The 19,395-nt window shown below is 38.9% G+C and overlaps 1 protein-coding gene across 1 annotated transcript in view; it reads left to right on the top strand.

Moving 5' to 3' along the window:
* The window catches only part of zmym2 (zinc finger, MYM-type 2), a 31,759-nt gene extending 13,427 nt beyond the window's left edge, over positions 1 to 18,332 (top strand). The window contains exons 8-25 of the mRNA XM_017430179.3: positions 2,807 to 2,957; positions 3,379 to 3,494; positions 5,081 to 5,203; positions 5,663 to 5,813; positions 5,997 to 6,169; positions 6,269 to 6,434; positions 7,131 to 7,159; positions 7,281 to 7,422; positions 7,701 to 7,822; positions 7,996 to 8,143; positions 8,321 to 8,485; positions 10,674 to 10,798; positions 10,891 to 11,074; positions 11,185 to 11,327; positions 12,775 to 12,889; positions 13,567 to 13,809; positions 14,461 to 14,593; positions 15,286 to 18,332. Of these exons, the coding sequence (XP_017285668.1) occupies positions 2,807 to 2,957; positions 3,379 to 3,494; positions 5,081 to 5,203; positions 5,663 to 5,813; positions 5,997 to 6,169; positions 6,269 to 6,434; positions 7,131 to 7,159; positions 7,281 to 7,422; positions 7,701 to 7,822; positions 7,996 to 8,143; positions 8,321 to 8,485; positions 10,674 to 10,798; positions 10,891 to 11,074; positions 11,185 to 11,327; positions 12,775 to 12,889; positions 13,567 to 13,809; positions 14,461 to 14,593; positions 15,286 to 15,514 (2,658 nt within the window). The 3' untranslated portion in view covers positions 15,515 to 18,332. The remainder of the gene's footprint in view (positions 1 to 2,806; positions 2,958 to 3,378; positions 3,495 to 5,080; positions 5,204 to 5,662; positions 5,814 to 5,996; positions 6,170 to 6,268; positions 6,435 to 7,130; positions 7,160 to 7,280; positions 7,423 to 7,700; positions 7,823 to 7,995; positions 8,144 to 8,320; positions 8,486 to 10,673; positions 10,799 to 10,890; positions 11,075 to 11,184; positions 11,328 to 12,774; positions 12,890 to 13,566; positions 13,810 to 14,460; positions 14,594 to 15,285) is intronic.
* The last annotated feature ends 1,063 nt before the right edge of the window (positions 18,333 to 19,395 follow it).

Below are 19,395 nucleotides of genomic sequence, written 5' to 3' on the forward strand. Positions count from 1 at the left end.
TAACCTTGGTTTTTATTAGGGCTGTTGAAATTATCGCGTTAACTATTTGCGTTATTTTTTTTAACTTTGACGCGATAAAATAAATAAATGCAGTGATTAATTTGAAAAGCGCCTCCTCTGTATTGCTGTACGTCACTTCCGTTAACTTAGTCAAGCTAGCGATGGATAAAAAGGAAGATACGCTATTAAACGGACAATTTTGCTTCAAGTTATTACCAGGCGGCACTTTAAGCAAATCCAAGATATTTTGCGTGCTTTGCAAAGGTGAATTTAATTACCACTGAAGCAGTTCATCACTTGCAAATCACCTGAAGGCGAAACATCCCGGTGCAGCAGCAACGTTGGAGGGAGGCGGTCTCCAACAGACAACTTTGCAACAGTTTGCAGTGAGAGGTGGTCCGCTGACTAGGGTAGCCACCAACAAAATAACGGAGGCTATTGCTTGCTGGGTAGCTAAAAATTGTCGACCTGTAAATATTGTTGAGGATGCAGGACTGAGGGATGTGATTCGGGAGGCGTCAGGGGACTCTGCTTATCATTTACCTGCAAGGTCAACCAAGGTAATGTCCAGAATAGTGACGTTGTACAACAACCAGAAGGCAATTAAACAAAGACTATTAGAGCAAGCCCCATACATCGCACTCACATGCGATCATTGGACTTCTGCTAGCAATGGTAACTATTTGGATGTCACGGTTCACTTTATTGATGACAACTGGTGCCTGCACTCCTTTGCATTAACTGTGAGTAAGTCTACCGAGCGCCACTATGCAGAGGCATGTGCGCAACACATCCAGGCGGTCGCACAAGAACGAAACATTGAGAAAAAAATAACAACGCTTGGGACAGACAGTGCTCGAAACTTGACAGCAGCTGCAAGACTCCTTCCATATGAACATCTGCCTTGTACTGCACACTCTCTACAGTGAGCAATTACAGTGTCACTGGGAGACACCGGATTTGACTCTGTTTTATCCAAATGTCGAAAAATTGTTGGTCACTTCAAGCACAGCCCAGCTAATGCTAGAGAGTTGAATCAACAGCAAGTCGCACATAAACAAAAAGAAGAATCCCTGATTCAAGACGTGCCTACAAGATGGAACTCTACTTTACACATGATCACAAGGATCCAACAAAATAAATCACCAATAGAGGCGACCCTATCACAACAGAACAGCAAAATTCCCCTGCTTACAGAAGCTGAGCTTGGAAAGCTGAAAAAGTTGGAGGAGCTATTGGAGCCGTGCAGGTACATTTTTATTTCTGTTTCATTGTATTATATCAGTTAAGTTGATATTAGTTAAGTCAGATGGGTCCGTAAGCAGTCTAAAAAATAGACAAACCAATTGTGTGTGCTTTTTCTGAAGACAGACAGGAATAATAATAATAATACTTTTTTGTGACAGGTGCTTTAATAAATGAGTTGTTATTGTTATTAATGTGTTTTCACAGGTATGTCACTGAAACTCTGGGTGGACAGCACTACATCTCCTGTTTTGTGGTGTTGTCCTCTTTCTGCCACCTGTTCAGAGTCATGGAGCCTTTAGATGATGATACTGTCAACATAGTGCGATTCAAAAAGGCCTTTTGTGAAGACCTGGTTAAACGAAAGGAGAACTCCAATCTCACCTGGCTCAAGAATGCTACTGCACGTGATCCAAGGTTCAAGGACTTAAAATGCCTGCCTAAGTCTGAGAGAGGCGAAGTGTGGAGTTCTTTAAACAACTTGCTCAAAGAGGATAGAAATGCCCAGATCCAAGGTGCTCAAACAACAGGGGAAGCACCACAAAAGAAGAGGAAAATGTCCATCTTCTTGCTTGCATCATGTGATTCAGACACAGACGATGAGGCAGACTTCATTCAATCCACACTGGACCGCTACAAATCAGAATGCAAAACTGACACAGATGAGTGCCCACTGCAGTGGTGGTCAAAAAGAAGGGACTCATACCCTAGACTAGAACAAATTGCCCGCAAATATGTCTCAACACCTGCCACCACCGTACCCTGTGAAAGACTGTTCTCCCTCTCAGGCCACATCCTTCAGAAAAAGAGAACTGCCCTCTCTTATAGTGACGTTGAGAGACTGGTTTGCCTTATTAATTGACTAAATGTAAAGGAGTAGAAGAGCTGGTTTCAAAACAAAGCAGAAATGTTCTGTAAGGTTCTAAATTGTAGTTTACTCTGTTTTTCAAACAGTGAATGTTCTGAACCACAAAATGAATGTTTGTAATGCATTTTTTTTTAAATATATTTCAAAGCTTTTAAAAAGTGTTTAAGTAAAAATAAAACAATAAAAGTCCCTTTTGAATAATAAATGGCTTAATTTATGACTTAATCCGTCTTTATTATAAGTTGCCTTGAAAAGTGATTAATCATGATTAATTTTTTAACAGATGTGCGATTAATTAGTTAATTTTTATTAATCGATTAACCGCCCTAAGTTTTATATCTTTTACTTGCTTTGTAGAATTAGGGAATTTATGTGCCAGGTAGTTTGTTGAGGTTTTACAATTGAATTATGTTATTTATCAGTGTTTGAAGAATGAATGTTTAGTAACTTCATGTTATTGTTCTACAACAGACATTAGATAAATGAGTGTTCCTCCACACGTCTTTACTATGATGCTGTCTTTTGTATCTGTTATTATGCTAACAATTTCATTTAATTTAAACAAGTAGTTGTAGCTATTGGAGCATTTTTTTTGGTTTGCAATCAAATGACTTCAAACACAGTTTTTCTGATAATACCACTTTATTATTTTTTGTGTCTTAAGTTGTTTTAATGTGACCTTCTCCCATCCAGGCCCACAGTAAACTTGCGAGCTGTCTGACTTGCAAAACACTGATCAAGACAGGCGAGGTTCTTCACAGCCTCGGAGCGAGCGGCACCATGGGCTCCTACTGCTCTGTCAACTGTATGAACAAGGGCAAGCTGACATCAGTGCAGTTCCTCAGTGAGTAATCAGATTACACAAGCAGCTTCTGTCAACCTTAAATTTAGCAGGTTTCAGACATGTTTACTCACTCAAAATTTATCTCTGAATTTGTCTTCAGTTTCTCACAGTTCCACACATCCATCCTGAGATGTTGAGCAGATGTTATTAACACAAGCTTCTATTAAATGCTGCAACTGAGCAATAAGAATGACTAATGACATTCAGCTTAGTTTGATACCTCTCATGTTCAGATTTATTTTTCCGGGTATATATCTTTAAAGTTTATTGATTTTTGATTAAATTAATCATCGTCGTTGCCTGCTTTTCACCATAGAATCAGAAGTGTTTTGAAACACCAATGAATGAAAAGGGAAGAAACTGCTTAATTAGAAAGACTCTTAATCTAATTTTCATTCTTTCATTTTGTGTGTGCGCACAGACAAAGAACCCACGTGTCACTTCTGTAAGAGGAGTTCATTACCACAGTACCAGGCCACGCTGCCAGAAGGGAATATCCTTAATTTCTGCAGCTCGCAGTGCGTTTCCAAGTTTCAGGTGGGGGACTCATCGATTCGAACGTAAAGACACAAACCAAATTTGTATCCTGTCTCTTGATGTGTCCCAGATTAAATTGCTACAACTGGAGTCTGATATTGGTGGGCGAAAATGTTAAATTCCTGGTGATGAAGCAGGATGCTAAAAACAAGCATACATTTACACAACTTCTGTTTAAATAACTGATTTCCATAGGACTCTGTTGCTTGTAAAACTGCATTATAGAAAATTAAAATGGTCAAAAATGATCAAATAAAAACTCAGTGTAAAGATTGTTATCTTTCTGTTTGGTATATTGTCAGGAAAACAGCTCGACACACTTGAGGTTTTCTCATTGAAGTCCATGACCTGATTAGTTCAGATGATGATGGAAGTTTAGAGAAGAAGCAGTAAACATCATATGGGGTCTTTGTGAAGCATTAAAGGTGAAAGCAGACGTCAGATACGCTCCATGTTGTACTTGTATCAAGGAGAAAAAAGATGTAACACCTGTCAGGTGCAAAGAGAAGTTTGCAGAAATATTATCTAGTCAACACACTGGTTAGCATTGTTAGTTACCTCAGCAAAAGAAGCAGATAGTTTGGTTTTATATACCAATCAGTAGTGCTGGGCGATATGGAAAAAATCCTATATCACGATAACGATATATATCACGATATACACCAATTATGTACGTTGTCAGTTATTCTCTGAAAAATAATCTAATTTCTTACTTTTTTCAAGCTTTATTTCGAAGTGACATTTAACTGAACTTTCACAAATGAGATCTGCTGCATTTTAGTGCAGCAATATATATGTACCTGTTACGACGTAACAGTATCAAATGACAACAGACTCTATTATCTTCGGACGGCTATAGTTTTCCTTTTCGTAACTTTCCCCGGCTCTTTTACAACTTGTTTGACCTTGCACTTTTTGGATTGTTAAATATTCTTTTTCAAGTGATAGAAGAGGTTTGTTGTGTTGGCGTCAGATGAGAAAACAAGTCTAATAGCAGAGTTAGCGTTAGCATTAGCAGAGTTAGCATATTACCTTTTTCTGCTCCGTATCGGACTTCTTCAACCAAATCACAGACGTCCCCCTGGTTTTGGTAAAAGTCTTTCTTCTTGGGCTGCCTGCTAGCTGTCTCTACTTGTTGCGACCCCGGGTTTGATACTTCATGCGCCTCCATCTTTCAGCACTTATGGTGAAAACACCGCGCCACACAGAAAGCCGCTGCTGTAAAAAATGTCGCAAACCCACACGTAAAGCAACGTCATGTCGCAAAACGGAGGTTCTTCGCAAAATAGTTATTTTTNATATAAACTGAATGTATGCAAAGTGACAACACTAATACATTCGTCGTAGCCTACGTTATGAAATATTTACATGAATCATTGATACAATTATGATAGAAACGACAGAAACTATAGAGACGATAGAAACAATAGAGACGGTAGAAGAAAATATATCACGATAGACACTTTTCTATCGTCCCCACGATATGTATCGTTACATCGCCCAGCACTACCAATCAGTATATTTATTAGAAGTCACCAGCTACATTCCAAACCTTTTTGTTTTACACTTGATGTCTTTTGTTACAGAATGCTACTTTTCAAACCACCAATGGCCAGACGCCCCTCTCCACCACAAACAGCACCGTCCAGCTGAAGTGTAATTACTGTCGAGGAGCGTTCAGTTTGAAGCCTGAAATACTTGAGTGGGAGGTGGGCCTGCCTTTTGAACTTTTACTGTCTTTATTTCACCCTGAAATGACACTGAAGTAGTGTTGAGTACTAATAGTTATTATTTGTATGAGTTTCATGAAATCTTTAGACATAACACAGATGTGCATTTGTTTTATTTTAGTAATTTTGGTCTTTTTATAAACTGCCAAAATGTGGAAACTCTTTCCTTTGAATTAGAAGTGATTGCACTTTATTATTTATATATATAAACGTCTTTAGACTGTTGGTCCAAGTATTTGAATCGCTCATCATGGCTCCTTGTGTTACTTTTAATGTAATATGGAAATTAAATTTTGTGAAATGAATAAAATAAGCTCCAGTTTATATTGTTACCTTACATAGGAAATGTTGTCAATTCAGTTTTTTTTTTTCTGACACACATGAAAAATCTCACCTTGGAGGAAGCATAATAAGTTGATGAAACGTCTCTGTGTTCAGGACAAAGTTTACCAGTTCTGCAGTAAGACGTGCTGCGAGGACTATAAGAAGCTCCACTGCATTGTGACGTTGTGTGAGTACTGCCAGGAAGAGAAGACACTTCATGAGACGGTCAAGTTCTCCGGTGTCAAGAAACCGTTCTGCAGTGAAGGTACTTCAGTTTCCTCTCTTCGAGATCACTTGATAATTAACTTTTTATTCATTTGCTTCCCATTTAATTAGCCTCTTATAGTTGATGACGTGGTTATCCAACAGAATTATTGTTTGTCTTTCTGTCCTCACATATTTTCCCCCCTCTGTTTATTAATTTTTTTTATTTTATTTTTCTCTCCAGGGTGTAAGCTGCTGTTTAAGCAGGATTTTATCAGGCGGCTGGGTCTCAAGTGTGTGAGCTGTAACCACTGCAACCAGCTCTGTAAGAGAGGAGTGACCCAGGAGCTCGGCGGCATGACTCGGGACTTCTGCAGCGAGACATGTGCCAAGAAGTTTAACGACTGGTACTACAAGGTGGGTCCTTTTAAAATAAGTTCAAATGAATCTGTGCTTTCTGTTTCTGTGCTGAAAACTGTGGTTCACATTCTGTAATTGTCTCCTCCTGTCCACCAGGCTGCGAGATGTGACTGCTGTAAGGTGCAGGGGAACCTGACGGAGTCTGTGATGTGGAGAGCAGAGATGAAGCAATTCTGTGACCAGGAGTGTCTGTTGAGGTTCTACCTCCAGCAGAACGAGCCCATCATGGTCACACAGAAAGGACCTGAAAACTCCACTCTGGGTACAAACTGAGCATTTGTGCTTCTCTTTAGATGAACTGAAGTCTTGCTCTCTTTCAGCCCATCTGAATCCTTGTGACATAAACTTTTTTTTTTCTTAGGGACTTTTCTTAATTTAATGTTAATGTAGTAGTGTGGGAGTTTAAAAAAAGCACATTGGCTTTGCTAATTCTGAGGTGTAAGAACAGTGTTGGTGTTAGTTGTGGACATTTTAGATAACCAGTGCCTGAGCTTTGAGGGGCAACTGCCACGAACACATCAGGACCTTTCAGACCAAGCAGTTATAAGGGCTCTCTGAGGGTTATAAGGATACTTAGCTTAGCACTGCCAGGGAACGCTAAGACGCTGTGAGCTTCTACTTTAGCAATGCAAATGCGGTTTTTATTGGGCTGGTGCTGGAAAAATGTTCAGTTTTCTCAGCCCATCGACATATCTTTGTGTAGACCAGTCACATCCCCTTACTCCTAATGCGTTCAGGAGTGAAAATAAATCTGATAAACATAATTATAAGAACCGTAAACAGCCATAGGACCACCAGTGCAAAAACATATAAAAACTACCTTAAATGATTGTAAGGACGTTGAAGTGGCCTCCTGTGGTCTGAAAGCACCTAATGTGTGAAAACCACTTGTGTGTCATCTTGACTGGCATTCTCATTAAATAATTTTTTTTTTTCCATTTTTGCTTTTTACTCATAGGGTTAGAGGCACAAGGGGCCAAACTTGGGGTAAGTAAAAATGTTGAAATAGAATTAAAGTCTACAAAAGTTCAAACTTTTTTACAGCATTACCCTTACTTAAATCTCATCCTGTTAGTGCAAACCTATTTTGTTCCTCTTTCTTTTTCAGCTGGTGAACCAGAGTGCTGCGGCTGTCACTGGTGGGGGTTTGGTCAGAGACGTGAAGAACAAGGCAGTGCTCTGCAAGCCGCTCACATTGACCAAAGCCACCTACTGCAAACCACACATGCAGAGCAAACTTCTACAGACGGGTAAAAGCAGCATAATACTTTTAAAATGCTAATGTCTAAAACAGATGTTTCACTTTTGCTCTTATTGTTTTAATATTTTAAGTTAATTAAATGGCTATTTTGCACCTAAGAGAAGCAGGAAGCACAGCAAGCGATTTAAATACATGGTGGGAATAAAAGATATTGTGTAAAAGGATTGCATTTTAGAAACATTTTTTGTGTCGATTCTTACACATTGTTGCACACGTTGATTTGCACATGGAGTAAAATGTTACGACTTTGCATTTTTCCATCCACAGATGTAGATGATGGTGTTAAGAGGGAGTATGTCCCAGTACCTATACCTGTTCCTGTTTTCATCCCCATGCCTATGAATATGTATTCCCAGGTCACTCCCACTCCAGTTTCTCTACCTGTACCGGTAAGATTTAGTCTGGTTTTATTAACACATGCATCATAACAGGAATTAGGCAGATTATGTTGAAATTAGCTACGAGCGTTTAAGAATTAAAGTCTTGCCAAAGTTAGGAAGAAAGCACTGTTTTAGTCTAAGTGGTTTGAATGTTTAAACACAGTTGAGCTTGTCCCCTCCAGGTTCCTGTGCCTGTGTTTCTGCCCACCACTCTGCAGGGGGCAGAACAGATTGTTCAGACCCTCAAAGACATAAAAAATGAGGTGGCCACTAATCCCACAGAGGCCGAGCTCTCCGTAGCTGAGACGAACACAGATGACCAGAAGCCAGGTGAGGAGTCAGATGTGTCAAAAACCGTCCTGATGGATCTTCCTGAAAGTATCTTGAGTCATACAATGCTCCACTAACATTTTACAAATGAGAAGTCAAGCAACTAAAAACTAAAACAACTAAATAAATCTGTAAAAAATAAATAAGTGTTGACAAGGCCTGGTTGTGCATTTTTAGATGTGAAGATGATAAAGGTGAAGGAGGAGGAGGTGAACGAGGAGGAGGTGAAGGAGGAGCATGGAGAGGAGGCCTCCTGCAGCAGCTTGGAGGAGGAGGAGGAAGAGGAAGAGGAAGAGGAAAAGTATGATCCCAACCTGGACCTGGAGGCAGACTTCCCTCAAGGTAAATCCAGGTCTCAACCAGACCATGCAGTGGTTGCAGGACTGAAATACTAAAAGAAGATAACTTTATGTAGACTCTGGTATTCAAAGCAAACTGAGCCTGTGGTCTTTTAGTTTTTGAACATCACAGCATCAAACAAGTTATAGTAGGAATAACTAAAAACATTCAAAGCAGTGTATTGTAATGCTTACAATGGCCACACTCTTACTCACACTGGTTACTCTTATTTAGTCACATATTTGTCTGCTGACAGTAAACTGAAACTCAAAGACATTTGGTTTATTATTTGGGTTTGTCCAAATTCAATTGTCAAGGTTATGAGCAAGTACTCGTAAAATGAAATTATTTGATCTCCAGGGTTCACTATGACGCCTAAAGTCTGACGATCTTCTCTTCTCACTCATTCTGCAGCTCTTATGAAATAACATCTGTTTTTCTTTTTTAAATGGATCACTTCAGTAATTGAGATAAAAAAACAATGATTCCCCATCTGACTTTTTAATAAAATTATCAGGGCAGAGGTTTTAAAGGGTGGGGTGGATGTTTTTGAAGTGATGTTCTGTTATTGACATCTTACCTGCAGTACAAGTCACTCTGAGCATAATCAGCTTTGAATATCAGGCAGATGTTTTCTCAGATAATAAATAGTTCAAGAAGGGACAGTTTAAAGCAGATTTATCCCATCTTAAATCTCCCGTTTTAAAAGAATTCCTTGTAAACGCTGTTTTATAAACCTTTACACACCTGTCACTTGTGCATTAGAAGTGACAGGTGACTGTTATTTACAAAGAAGTTTATCGTTTTTACATCACAGACTGAGATGATCCGCACTCAGCTAAACATGTGAAACTAAAATGTGTTCACTATAACCAGGCAATAGAGGTATCTGATGAAAAAGTAAGTCGGTGTAAAAAAAAAAAAACAAACCACAAAAAACAAAATACCATTTGTTTTAACTGCGACAAGTGTTTTGGTTTTTACACTGAATTACTTTCTGGTTGGATACTTTTTCTACCTGATTACGGTTCTGTTTTGTTGAAAAGATTTCACGTTGCTCATTCCTGGTAACAGACTGCAGACGACTTGGTCTTTAGTGTAAATGAGTGTCTAATTCAAGAAGTGATGAAGGAGTAAAGATTTATAAAACAGTGTGCATGAACTGCATGATTGGAGCTGTTTTAAGACAACAGAAATCTGCTTTGGTCTCGAGCCTGCTTTGACTCGTTTTTAGTGTCCTCTGAGAAAATCTCTGCCTGATTCTCCAAACTGATCATCCTCTGAGAGATTTATACTGCAGGTAAGATACTGATTACTAATACCTCCACAGTACCTTCTTCATTTTCTTTTGGCTGTTCCCTTTTCAGGGTTCGCCACAGCGAGTCATCCTCCTCCATCTAACTGTGTCTTCTGCGTCCTTTGTCCTCACTCCAACTACCTCCATGTCCTCTCTAACATCCTTCTACCAATATACCCCCTGTCCCTCCTCTGCACATGTCCAAACCATCTCAGTCTGGCCTCTCTAACTTTATCTCCCAGTCCTTCAACCTGTGCTGTACCTCTGATGACCTCATTCCTAATCCTGTCCATCCTTGTCCCTCCCAAGGAGAACCTCAACATCTTCAACTCTGCCACTTCCACTTCTATCTCCTGTGTTTTTGTCAGTCCCACTGTCTCCAAACCATACAACATAACTGCTCTCACCGCTGTATACCACTTTAAAAAATGTAAACGGTTCATTGAAGGCCCCGCAATCTGTCCAGAGAAGTAGGAAGTCATTGCCTGGGTCAGCAAAGAGAACAACGTCATTAGTTAGCTTTACCGATGCCGAGATAAATGGATTAATGCCGCAATAAAGCACACTCTCAACTTCAGTATATGAGTGAAATTGACCAGAAATAATTGTCATTTGTAACTAACAGATGACGTGTTTCAGTAGGCCATCTTGCTGGCAGCTAATGAGCCAACGCATTTAGGTTTAGAGTCCAGCTGAAGAAGTTATTTCATGTGTTTGTGAAAGAGAAACAGGTTTTCTGACACCCAGGAAAGAGTTTGATTTACCCAATTGGATTCCTCTGAAAGTAAACCGATTTGCTGAGTGTGTAAAAAGTGTTGTTGTGTTAACATTTCTGTATGTGCTACTCAACCCCCAAAAAATGAATACATTTTACAAATGTTGTGCGTCTGTCAGCCTCAGACCCCGTTCCTGTGCTGGAAGGAATGGACGAGGATTTGGGCTTTTCTCTGCCTCCGGTTCTGACGGAAGAGAAGGAGGAGCAGGAGGAATCGACTCCCCGACCACAGCCCAGGAGACTCGTACGTACTCACAGACACACAAACATATGGTATATTTTACTAATCAGCCCAACTTGATCTCAGCTTGGTAATTATTTGCACTTGTTTTACAGGGAAATAAACGACAGGCAGTGGAGGATTTGGCTTCATTCACTTCTTCACATCCAAGTAGCAACTCCTCAGAAAAACGGTCGCTGCCTCTCAAAGCTCGTTATGGCGTCAATGCCTGGAAGCGCTGGGCTCTGTCTCTCCCTGACCAATCAGAAGACACCAAAGTAAAGGACAGCTTCAAACCAAGTAAGCTAAACCCCTCTAACCTCACAGTAATGAGTACAGACACAGTGCTAGGATGGAGGCAGAAACTGTATGTTTTCTAACCACAGTTGGCGTCTTTCCATCCATTGCAGTGCGGCCTAAAAGTAACCTGCCGTCAATGAGTTCAGAGGAGCTGAATGTGGCTCTGTCCCAGTTTGTTAAGGAGGTCTGCAGACCCAACGGGGAGCGCTACTCTCCAGACAGCATCCTCTACCTCTGTCTAGGGATCCAGCAGGTTGGTGCTCAGAAAACTTAAACCAGGCCCTCTGCTGTCATTTTCAGGTAGTGGCAGAAAACACCTGGATAGCCATGTTTTCATGTTGTCATTTAGTCATCCTTTTATTAAGATTATTAGGACTATTTTCAGAGTTGCATCAAAAAAAGTCTAAACTGCAAAATTCAAAAGAAAATGGCTAATTTTCTTTAAAAATGTCTTATTTGTGGTAGAACAAGTGGAACAGATATAAGTAAATAATAGTAATGTATCAAATAGGAAAATATCATTTCCCCCTTTTTCTTATAAAAACCAGCATTGATTGGGTCAGTTTTTTTTCTTATTAGAAAACCATGAAAAGATTCGCCTGTACCAACATTGAACCCAATTTCTTTGCTCCAATCTACGCTTCGTGATTAAAATATTTTTGAGCCATACCTTAAAAATTTCCTTAAAATGATTTTACAGTTACATAAAAATAAGTTATTTAGGTATTTAAATATTTAAAGTCGCTAATGGTTATGTATTTTTCACTTCAGTTGTATTGCTTAAGTAAGATGACATAAAATTATTGAATATGATACCCATTTAATCACAACTTTCCTAATTTGACCCTTTTTTATGTTTTTTTATTTGTTTCTTCTTTTGTTGTATTTAATCTGTATTTAATCTTTTAACGCTGATATCAGGGAATTGCATAAATGTGAATAAAGTTCTTTAGAAAAAAAAAAAAATTATAAAATAAAGTAAAAGGAGCCACTTCTAATCTTTTCTGTAATTTCAGCAGCTTTGTTTTCAGTAACCTATTTTTCATTTTTATGACTTCAATAAACATTAAAACACTTGTAAAAATAATAGTTTTAAATTTAAACAGTGATAACATTTATGTAAAGTAAATTTACTGTATAAGAATAGGCTTTGTTCATTTTGCTTTTTAGTCTCTTGATGAAGCAGATTTTTTTTTTTTTTTTTTTTACAGGTAGGAACCAAGTTTAGGTTGAGTGTTTCTAGTAGGACAGATATTACGGTTGCACATTCTGTTTCTCACCGCATGGCTGCAGAGTGGAGCTAACGTTTTTCTAAAGTTGTCAGGTTTTTTGTTTTTCTGCTAGAAAAACGTAAGACTTCCTTGATTTGTAAAATTATATGATCAGTTTTTATTGTTTTGAACTTTTTGCTCAAAATGCGTTTTCTTTTTTTTGTTGGATCCACATTTTGTCTCTCTCTCTGCTTTTGTCTTTCTTAAAAAAATCTCCCAAGGAAGTTTATCTTTTGGCATTTGTTTATTTTGTTTTATTTAAAATGTGTCTGAATTTTATTGTGTCCTTTGATTATATCTGATGCTGTTCACATCCTGAAATCCAGTGATGTTGGTTTTTAATATGAGGACACTAAATCTTTCTCTTGGATCAACCTCAGATCATCGTTTGCTTACCTTTTTTCCTAATGTGAGGGTTTTGTTTTGCAGCATCTTCATGCCAAAGGCAGGAAGGACGACCTGTTCAGTGACCCGTGCTACCAGCAGTTTGGAGACGAGCTGAACAGTGTCCTCAAAGACTGGCAGCCTAGCGTGCTTCCTGATGGTAAGATCAGCCACACACTGATGTGTGAACTGGACAGGTGTGTGTGGGGGTTCAAATTTATCTATAAATAATTTCCAACTAAAACAATGCATATAAACAACTGAGACTCGGGGTTCCTAGTCTTGAAAAGCATAGAATTTGGTTTTAGTATTTTCCAGGTCTATATAAGTATGGAAAAAAATAAAATGTTTTTAAAATTTTTGTGTTTCCAGACTATATATGTAAAATTAATTAAATTTAAAACAATTTGGTGAACCAGCGAGTGCCCCTTTCATGTTGATTGTATGTTTAAAATGGACTATATGGACTTGTTGAATGAAGAACACGTAGGAACCCTGAAACCTTCCCAGTCCCTCATATGGACCTGCATGTGAGTGGAAAGAAAATCCTGCCTCACTGATAAGAACGACACAGTGAAGTGGCACCCTGGCAGGATTTTGGGCCGGGTTTGAATGTAGGCTTAGACGCTGGTTCTGTTGCTCACTTTTAAATGTCCAATGATTATAACTCTTCTGCTGTTCACATCCTGATACTCTGTGATTGCATTTTAAAGATATATGAGGACATTAACACAGGTGTTAAAATAAAACTGTAACCAGGTAGGAAAGTATAGTTCAGCTAAGCTTTCATCGTGTCACAGTGAGCATAGACGTTGAAGTGCTTCCTGCTCTCCTCAGGCTCTCTGTGGGGTCGAGTGGAGGAGCAGAGTCTGTGGAGCAGTCGGCACCTCGGGGAGCAGAGCCCCGCCGCTCTGCTGCGCTCTCTGGTTTACCTCAACACCAAATACTTCGGCCTGCGCACCGTGGAGCAGCACCTCCGCCTCTCCTTCGCCAACGTTTACGGCCCTGACACCATCCATCCTGTTACCAAGGAGATGACCGTTCGCATCCGTGTGCCCTCCATCTCTCAGGATCACCACGGTGAGGCTGTAATGCTCGCACATCAGTTGTTTAGCAGCTTGTTTTAATTTAAAACAGAGAATATGATGACAAATTCAGTATGAAACTTATCAAGCAAAAAGGAAAAACAACAACTTTCCTATCATGATTATTTTGTGCCACGCAAGGAGCTGGTTTATGAATCAGTTTAGTTTGATTACAATCTCAGGTGAAAATATTTTTTTATTGTCAATTTATTTTTGTAAAAGAAAAAAGCTGTCCATTGAGGATTATTTGTTCTTGATTAATCAGGCAGAATAGTTTCTACTACCACATGTTGTCCAAGAATGTTTAAATCAAGACTTTATAAACACTGAAATTTGCTTTAATGATCTGCTGTTAATAAAGTAGAGCAGGTATTGTGCTGTTTTAATAGAAGTATCTGAGCTCTGAATAACCAAACTGTGAAGACAGTTTTAAATTAATTTATAATTGATGTGACATGCTGCAGTTTGGGCCTTTTTTTCAGCCGCCAAGAATTAAAGGTACTAAACCTGTGAATGTAAAATATTATGAATTATTTCAAGCTTTAAAATTTCTGACTTTTGTTTTTAAACGTAATGCGACTAAACAGAGCCAAACAACAATAAAATAGATATATTGAGTTTTAATTAGTTTGGTGTTTTGGTGAAGTGCAAACAGAATCCAGGAAGAGGAAGCTGACAGATGAAGAGCAGGACGGAGACGAGAACTCGGGGGACTCTTCTGTTCGCTGCCCAGTAAAGCAGCACGAGTGTCGTCTGTATGAGCTCTACAGATCCAAATGGTAAATACTTGCATCTTTATTGTGACAATATGGTTCTCTATTAACTTAAACTTTCACTTTTTTAAGGTTTGATGTTCTCCAGCTGCAGAAAGGAAAATGAAGACGTAATGATTAACAAGGAGCTTATATTGAAAGCATTTCCTGGATTTAACTAAAGTATCCAAAGAAAATCTCTCGCTTTGTGAAGACACTCATTAACAATACTTCACTACTAATGATTTGTTTGTTTTCAAAGATATAAAACCTACAATCACGAAAGAAGCTTTTAGTTGTGACATCTTCAAATTGAAAATCTTTTTTTCCTGTCCAGAAAGAATTGATCAGAAATAATTTTTTTTCACCTCATTTCTGGTAAAATAGCCATTAGTTTATATTTTTATAATCATGTATTAATTAGCATTTTATTCATTTGTCCTTAAACCTGTGAATTTTCTTAAAGTCCTGTGATTAGAACTCATTGCTGTTCACATCCTGATCCTTGGTGTAGACTCTTTCAAAATGAGGACTAAGGAATTTTTATTTAGACTTTTTTGTTGTTGTTGTTGTATGAGTAGATTCACTTTTCTCCTTTTTTTTTCTTCATTCTTTTCTTCACTTACCTTTTTTCCTCATTCCATTTCCATCCCCGTTGTCTTTCTCCTCATCCGTCTCATTTTTATGCTCCTCCCCCTCTCGTTTCCTCCTTCACTCAGCCCACAGTTGTTATGGGAGCGCCTCGATGTCTTCTACCTTCAGCCGGATCCAGCCTGCAGCTCCAGTGACCCCATGTGGTTCAGTTCCACGCCACTGGAGCGAACGGTCCTGGAGAGCCTCCTCACCAGAGTCCTCCTGGTCCAAGACATTTACACAGACAAGCAACACCTGGAGGATGAAGAAGAAGAAGAGGAGGAGGACCGCAGTGAGGAAGTCCGAGGAGAGTAGCACCTTTTTGGACTTGTGTTAGTAGAACCTGAGGAGGACACATAGGGTATCTTGTAGTAAGTCCCTCCTTCACCTGTCTTTACCCTCGTCTCTTCACGCTCTTCAGTGACTTGCTGTTTCCTCCTGGTGAGGGACATCCACAACAAGTAGAGGACGGCGACGGTCTCCTCAGCCTCGGACAAAAAAAACCTCAGAGGGCAAAAACTTTGAAGGACGAGCACGTAGATGAGCTGAGATAAACAGGATCGTGAGAGGAGAGAAAGCGATGAACCGTTCTCAGTGTCAAAATCCAATCAGGTTAAGGACAAAGTGTGTTCAGGGTCATCGTGATGTCTGTGAGATCAGACACGTTGAACTTCATGAAACAAATCAGTCCCGCTTTAACAGAGTTATCAGCAGCCACAGAGAAGTACCACAGACATCCTCACTTTCACTTTGTGTTTGGAGCCACAACTAATGCTTTTTACACAAAGTACCAATAACTGAGATTGATAAAGAAAAAGATGCCAAGATAAAAGTTGTTCTCTGATACAGTCAGTGGTCTGGTTTTTAAAATGAAGTAGGAAACATGGATGTCAGAAAGCATTTTGTCTCATTTGTTCTCAGTTCAGCTGTTTGGTTCTGTCACAGCAATATATATATTTTATTTCTTGTACCGGGGTTAAAAATGTCAAAAATGAGCTTATAATTTCTGCACTTAATTTGCCCAGTTCCTAATGAAATAGTATCAAGCTCAGCCTTTTGTTCTGAGGGAAATGTAGACTATAGTGTCTTTATGCCATAAAGTGAACAACATCCTGTTGGTTCATCTACAAGCTCAGACACATCCAAGTTGTTAGATGCCATAAAATATTACACACTTCTTCAGATACAACACAGAAATAATTCAAAACCAAACATATTAAGCAAGTTTTATATGCGTCTTTAATAACAAAAGTGGAAATATTTCAGTGTCGACGTGTCCGTCTGCACTAGTTCATGTCTTAACTGAAGTCTCAGAACAACAACAACAATTGAATCACGAGTTGATTAAATTAATGACAGTAACGAAAAGCAGGCTCCTTTCTGACGACAAAAAACTCCAGAGTTGGATGTTCTCTGATAAGAACCTGCTTGTCCCTGTGGTACTTCTTGCTGTTCAGAGAGTTGAAGTTTAGGGAAAAAGAGGCCAAATTAGATTAGATCCATCAGCCTGTAACAGAGTTTAGACAAAAGGGAAATGCTGTCAAATGAGCTAACATCACATCAAGGAGTCGGCTTTTAACCAGCAGCATATGTGTGGGCCCATAACGAACAGGGAGGGAGATCAGGGCTACCGTCGTCATACTGTGTTCAGTGATCCAGGTCTGTGGAAGCTTGTACAAAACACAAATCTAAAATAGTTTTTATGGACATTTTCACGGCTTATCTGGTGAATTCACAAGTTGACGGTTGAGCTTTGTGAGAGGTGGAGGAAACAAAGTTGCTGTCAGCCCAGCTTCTGGGCTTTCTTGTACTGGTTGTCAGGATTATTTTCGGGATTCAAAGTGCTGGACGTTGGGACTTCATCGCACTTGTAAAAGGCAGTGTGATAATGTCCCCCCCTGAGCGCTCTGTTTGCCGGGCTGCTGTCATTCCCCCCCTCCCATCATGCCCCTCTACTGTTCTTCCTCCGTCAGCACCGCTCTCAGGTGAAACCTACAGAGGACTTCAGTCAGGTCTGATCCTGGGACAGAAGACATTTGTTCTGTCTCGTGAGAAAGCCCTGACTGCCTGTGGTACCAGGGACAGGCCACCTACAGACATGCTGCGTTTCTTTTAGGACTGTTGGCTTTCTTTCATTCCTACAATGTAGCATTGCCTGTACGAAACCCAGATTGGGTTGCTGTGATGAGTAAACGTCTTTGGAGCCTGGCGGGTATTTCAGATGGTCCCCGTAGAAAATGTCACGTTGCAAAACCTATTTATTTCTAGTTTAATTTTGTTTGACTGCATCCTTTTTATGTTGAGATTGAATGGCTGCTGTCCTGAAGAATCCTGCTAAGCATGAAGGATGAGGATTATTCCAAATCTATGAACTTGCTTTATTTTAAAAATCTGTTTTTGTACTTTTTTTTCTTCTTTTGTTTGTTTGAAAATTGAGCACTTTTTATCAAGTGTTCCATATTTTCTTCCTGTTCTGTAAAGGGTAAAACGTGTGCTGTACTGAGCATTTGGTTGAATGATTGTTTTATTTTTTATTTTTTCCCCCATCAGCTAGATGTTTTTAGACTATCTGATGGTAAATTTCCTTTCTAATGTTTTAAAACCCCCCATTTAAACAAAACTCATGCAGTTCTTGAGCTAAAATTGACACTTTGGGGATTTATTACTTCCTCTTTCATTAGAATATAAATCTGGTTCCGTGGTTACTCCTAACACGTTTGTGTGGATGTTCCTCATCACTGCTTTGTTAGTGTGTTTTACCTAAAGAACGTGTGCTCCTGTTGTTTTGTACACAGCAGGTAGTTTAATGGTCTGAATCTGCACTGATTTCTGTCTCCAGATCAGTGTTGCCAATCCTTTAACCTCTGCAGGCTAACAGACGCTGGATGCTGATTACCCAAACTGTTTTTTTTTTTTTTTTCCCTTTTTTTCCTGCTGGACTGAGAGGCAGCAGCCAAACCTGCCACGGGTTTGGACCTACAGGTGACGCTGTGGCTGGCTTTAATGCCTAATGTGAATGTGCCTATCTGTAAATAGTAAAAGTGAGTGATTGTGACTTGAATCTGATGCTACGTGTGTGGGCTGATCTGCCGATACGGTAACGTTTAATAAATGATTTCCTTTTCTAACCCGCTCATCTGGAATGGTGTTAAAATTTTACTACTTTAGCTTTAAAGGGATAGCTCTGCATCACAAAACATTAATTTGAATGAGGTAAATCTATCAAATAAGTTGAGAAATTAAAACACAGGCCCTAATTTGTACACATTAAGTTATTAACATGTTCAAGAACAAACACTACACCTAAATTTCCCACACTGTCCAGCAGCATGGATTTTATTTATCTGGAAATTATACTTGGAAAGAAATCCTCTCATTGGCTTCTCAAATCCATTTTATCCTGTTTCCTGAAGATCTGGGTGAAAAAAAAAAAACAGTTCCCTGGAGATTATTTAAAGATGAGGTCTGGCTGCAGATATTTTTTGATGTGATTTTATTGAAATTAATATCTAAGTCACCAAAACAAATGAAATGAAACAAATTTCGGTATATACTGTAATTTAAAACTATCAGCCCTCGAAGGACTTCATATTGCTCGTTTCCTTGCAGTAAACTCTTGTGTGACCAGTTGGAGCTCAGAGTATGTGTTGGGGATGACTCTCAGCTACTACCACAACACATTTGTGCTCCATGTCTTTAAAACTGAAAACTTAATGGCCATTTTTGTGATGGTTATGGTCCCTCACCTTGAACTGATTGACAAAAGTTAATCAGTTGTAGATGTATATCCTGTGATTACTTTCTGAGAGTTTCAGTAAAATTTGTCCAGTTCACAGGATATTTTGCTAACAGTGATACAAATAGGGCCAAAATATTTATTGCCTTTCGGTGGCAGGCAAAGGTCTGTAAATGTACTTTTTATTTTTTTGATGATGTTTCTGCTCTTAAAAAACAAACAAAAAACCCTTTAAAACTTAATTGTATGAGGAAAAATAATTTCTGAACATATTTTCCAATGATTTTATTTTTCATGTAAAAAAAAAATTGTTAGTTATTTTAAACTTTAAACAGAATTCATTCTTTGTGCAAATTTATTTTCTACTTTTTTTTTTTTTCATTTTAATGCCTTGCTGTTTTTAAATATCCTTCATTTGGTAAATGGCAGCAAAGCTGTAATAAGCAGCTCAGAGTCCATG

The sequence above is a fragment of the Kryptolebias marmoratus genome, linkage group LG6 (assembly GCF_001649575.2).
Source record: "Kryptolebias marmoratus isolate JLee-2015 linkage group LG6, ASM164957v2, whole genome shotgun sequence".
Lineage (NCBI taxonomy): Eukaryota > Metazoa > Chordata > Actinopteri > Cyprinodontiformes > Rivulidae > Kryptolebias > Kryptolebias marmoratus.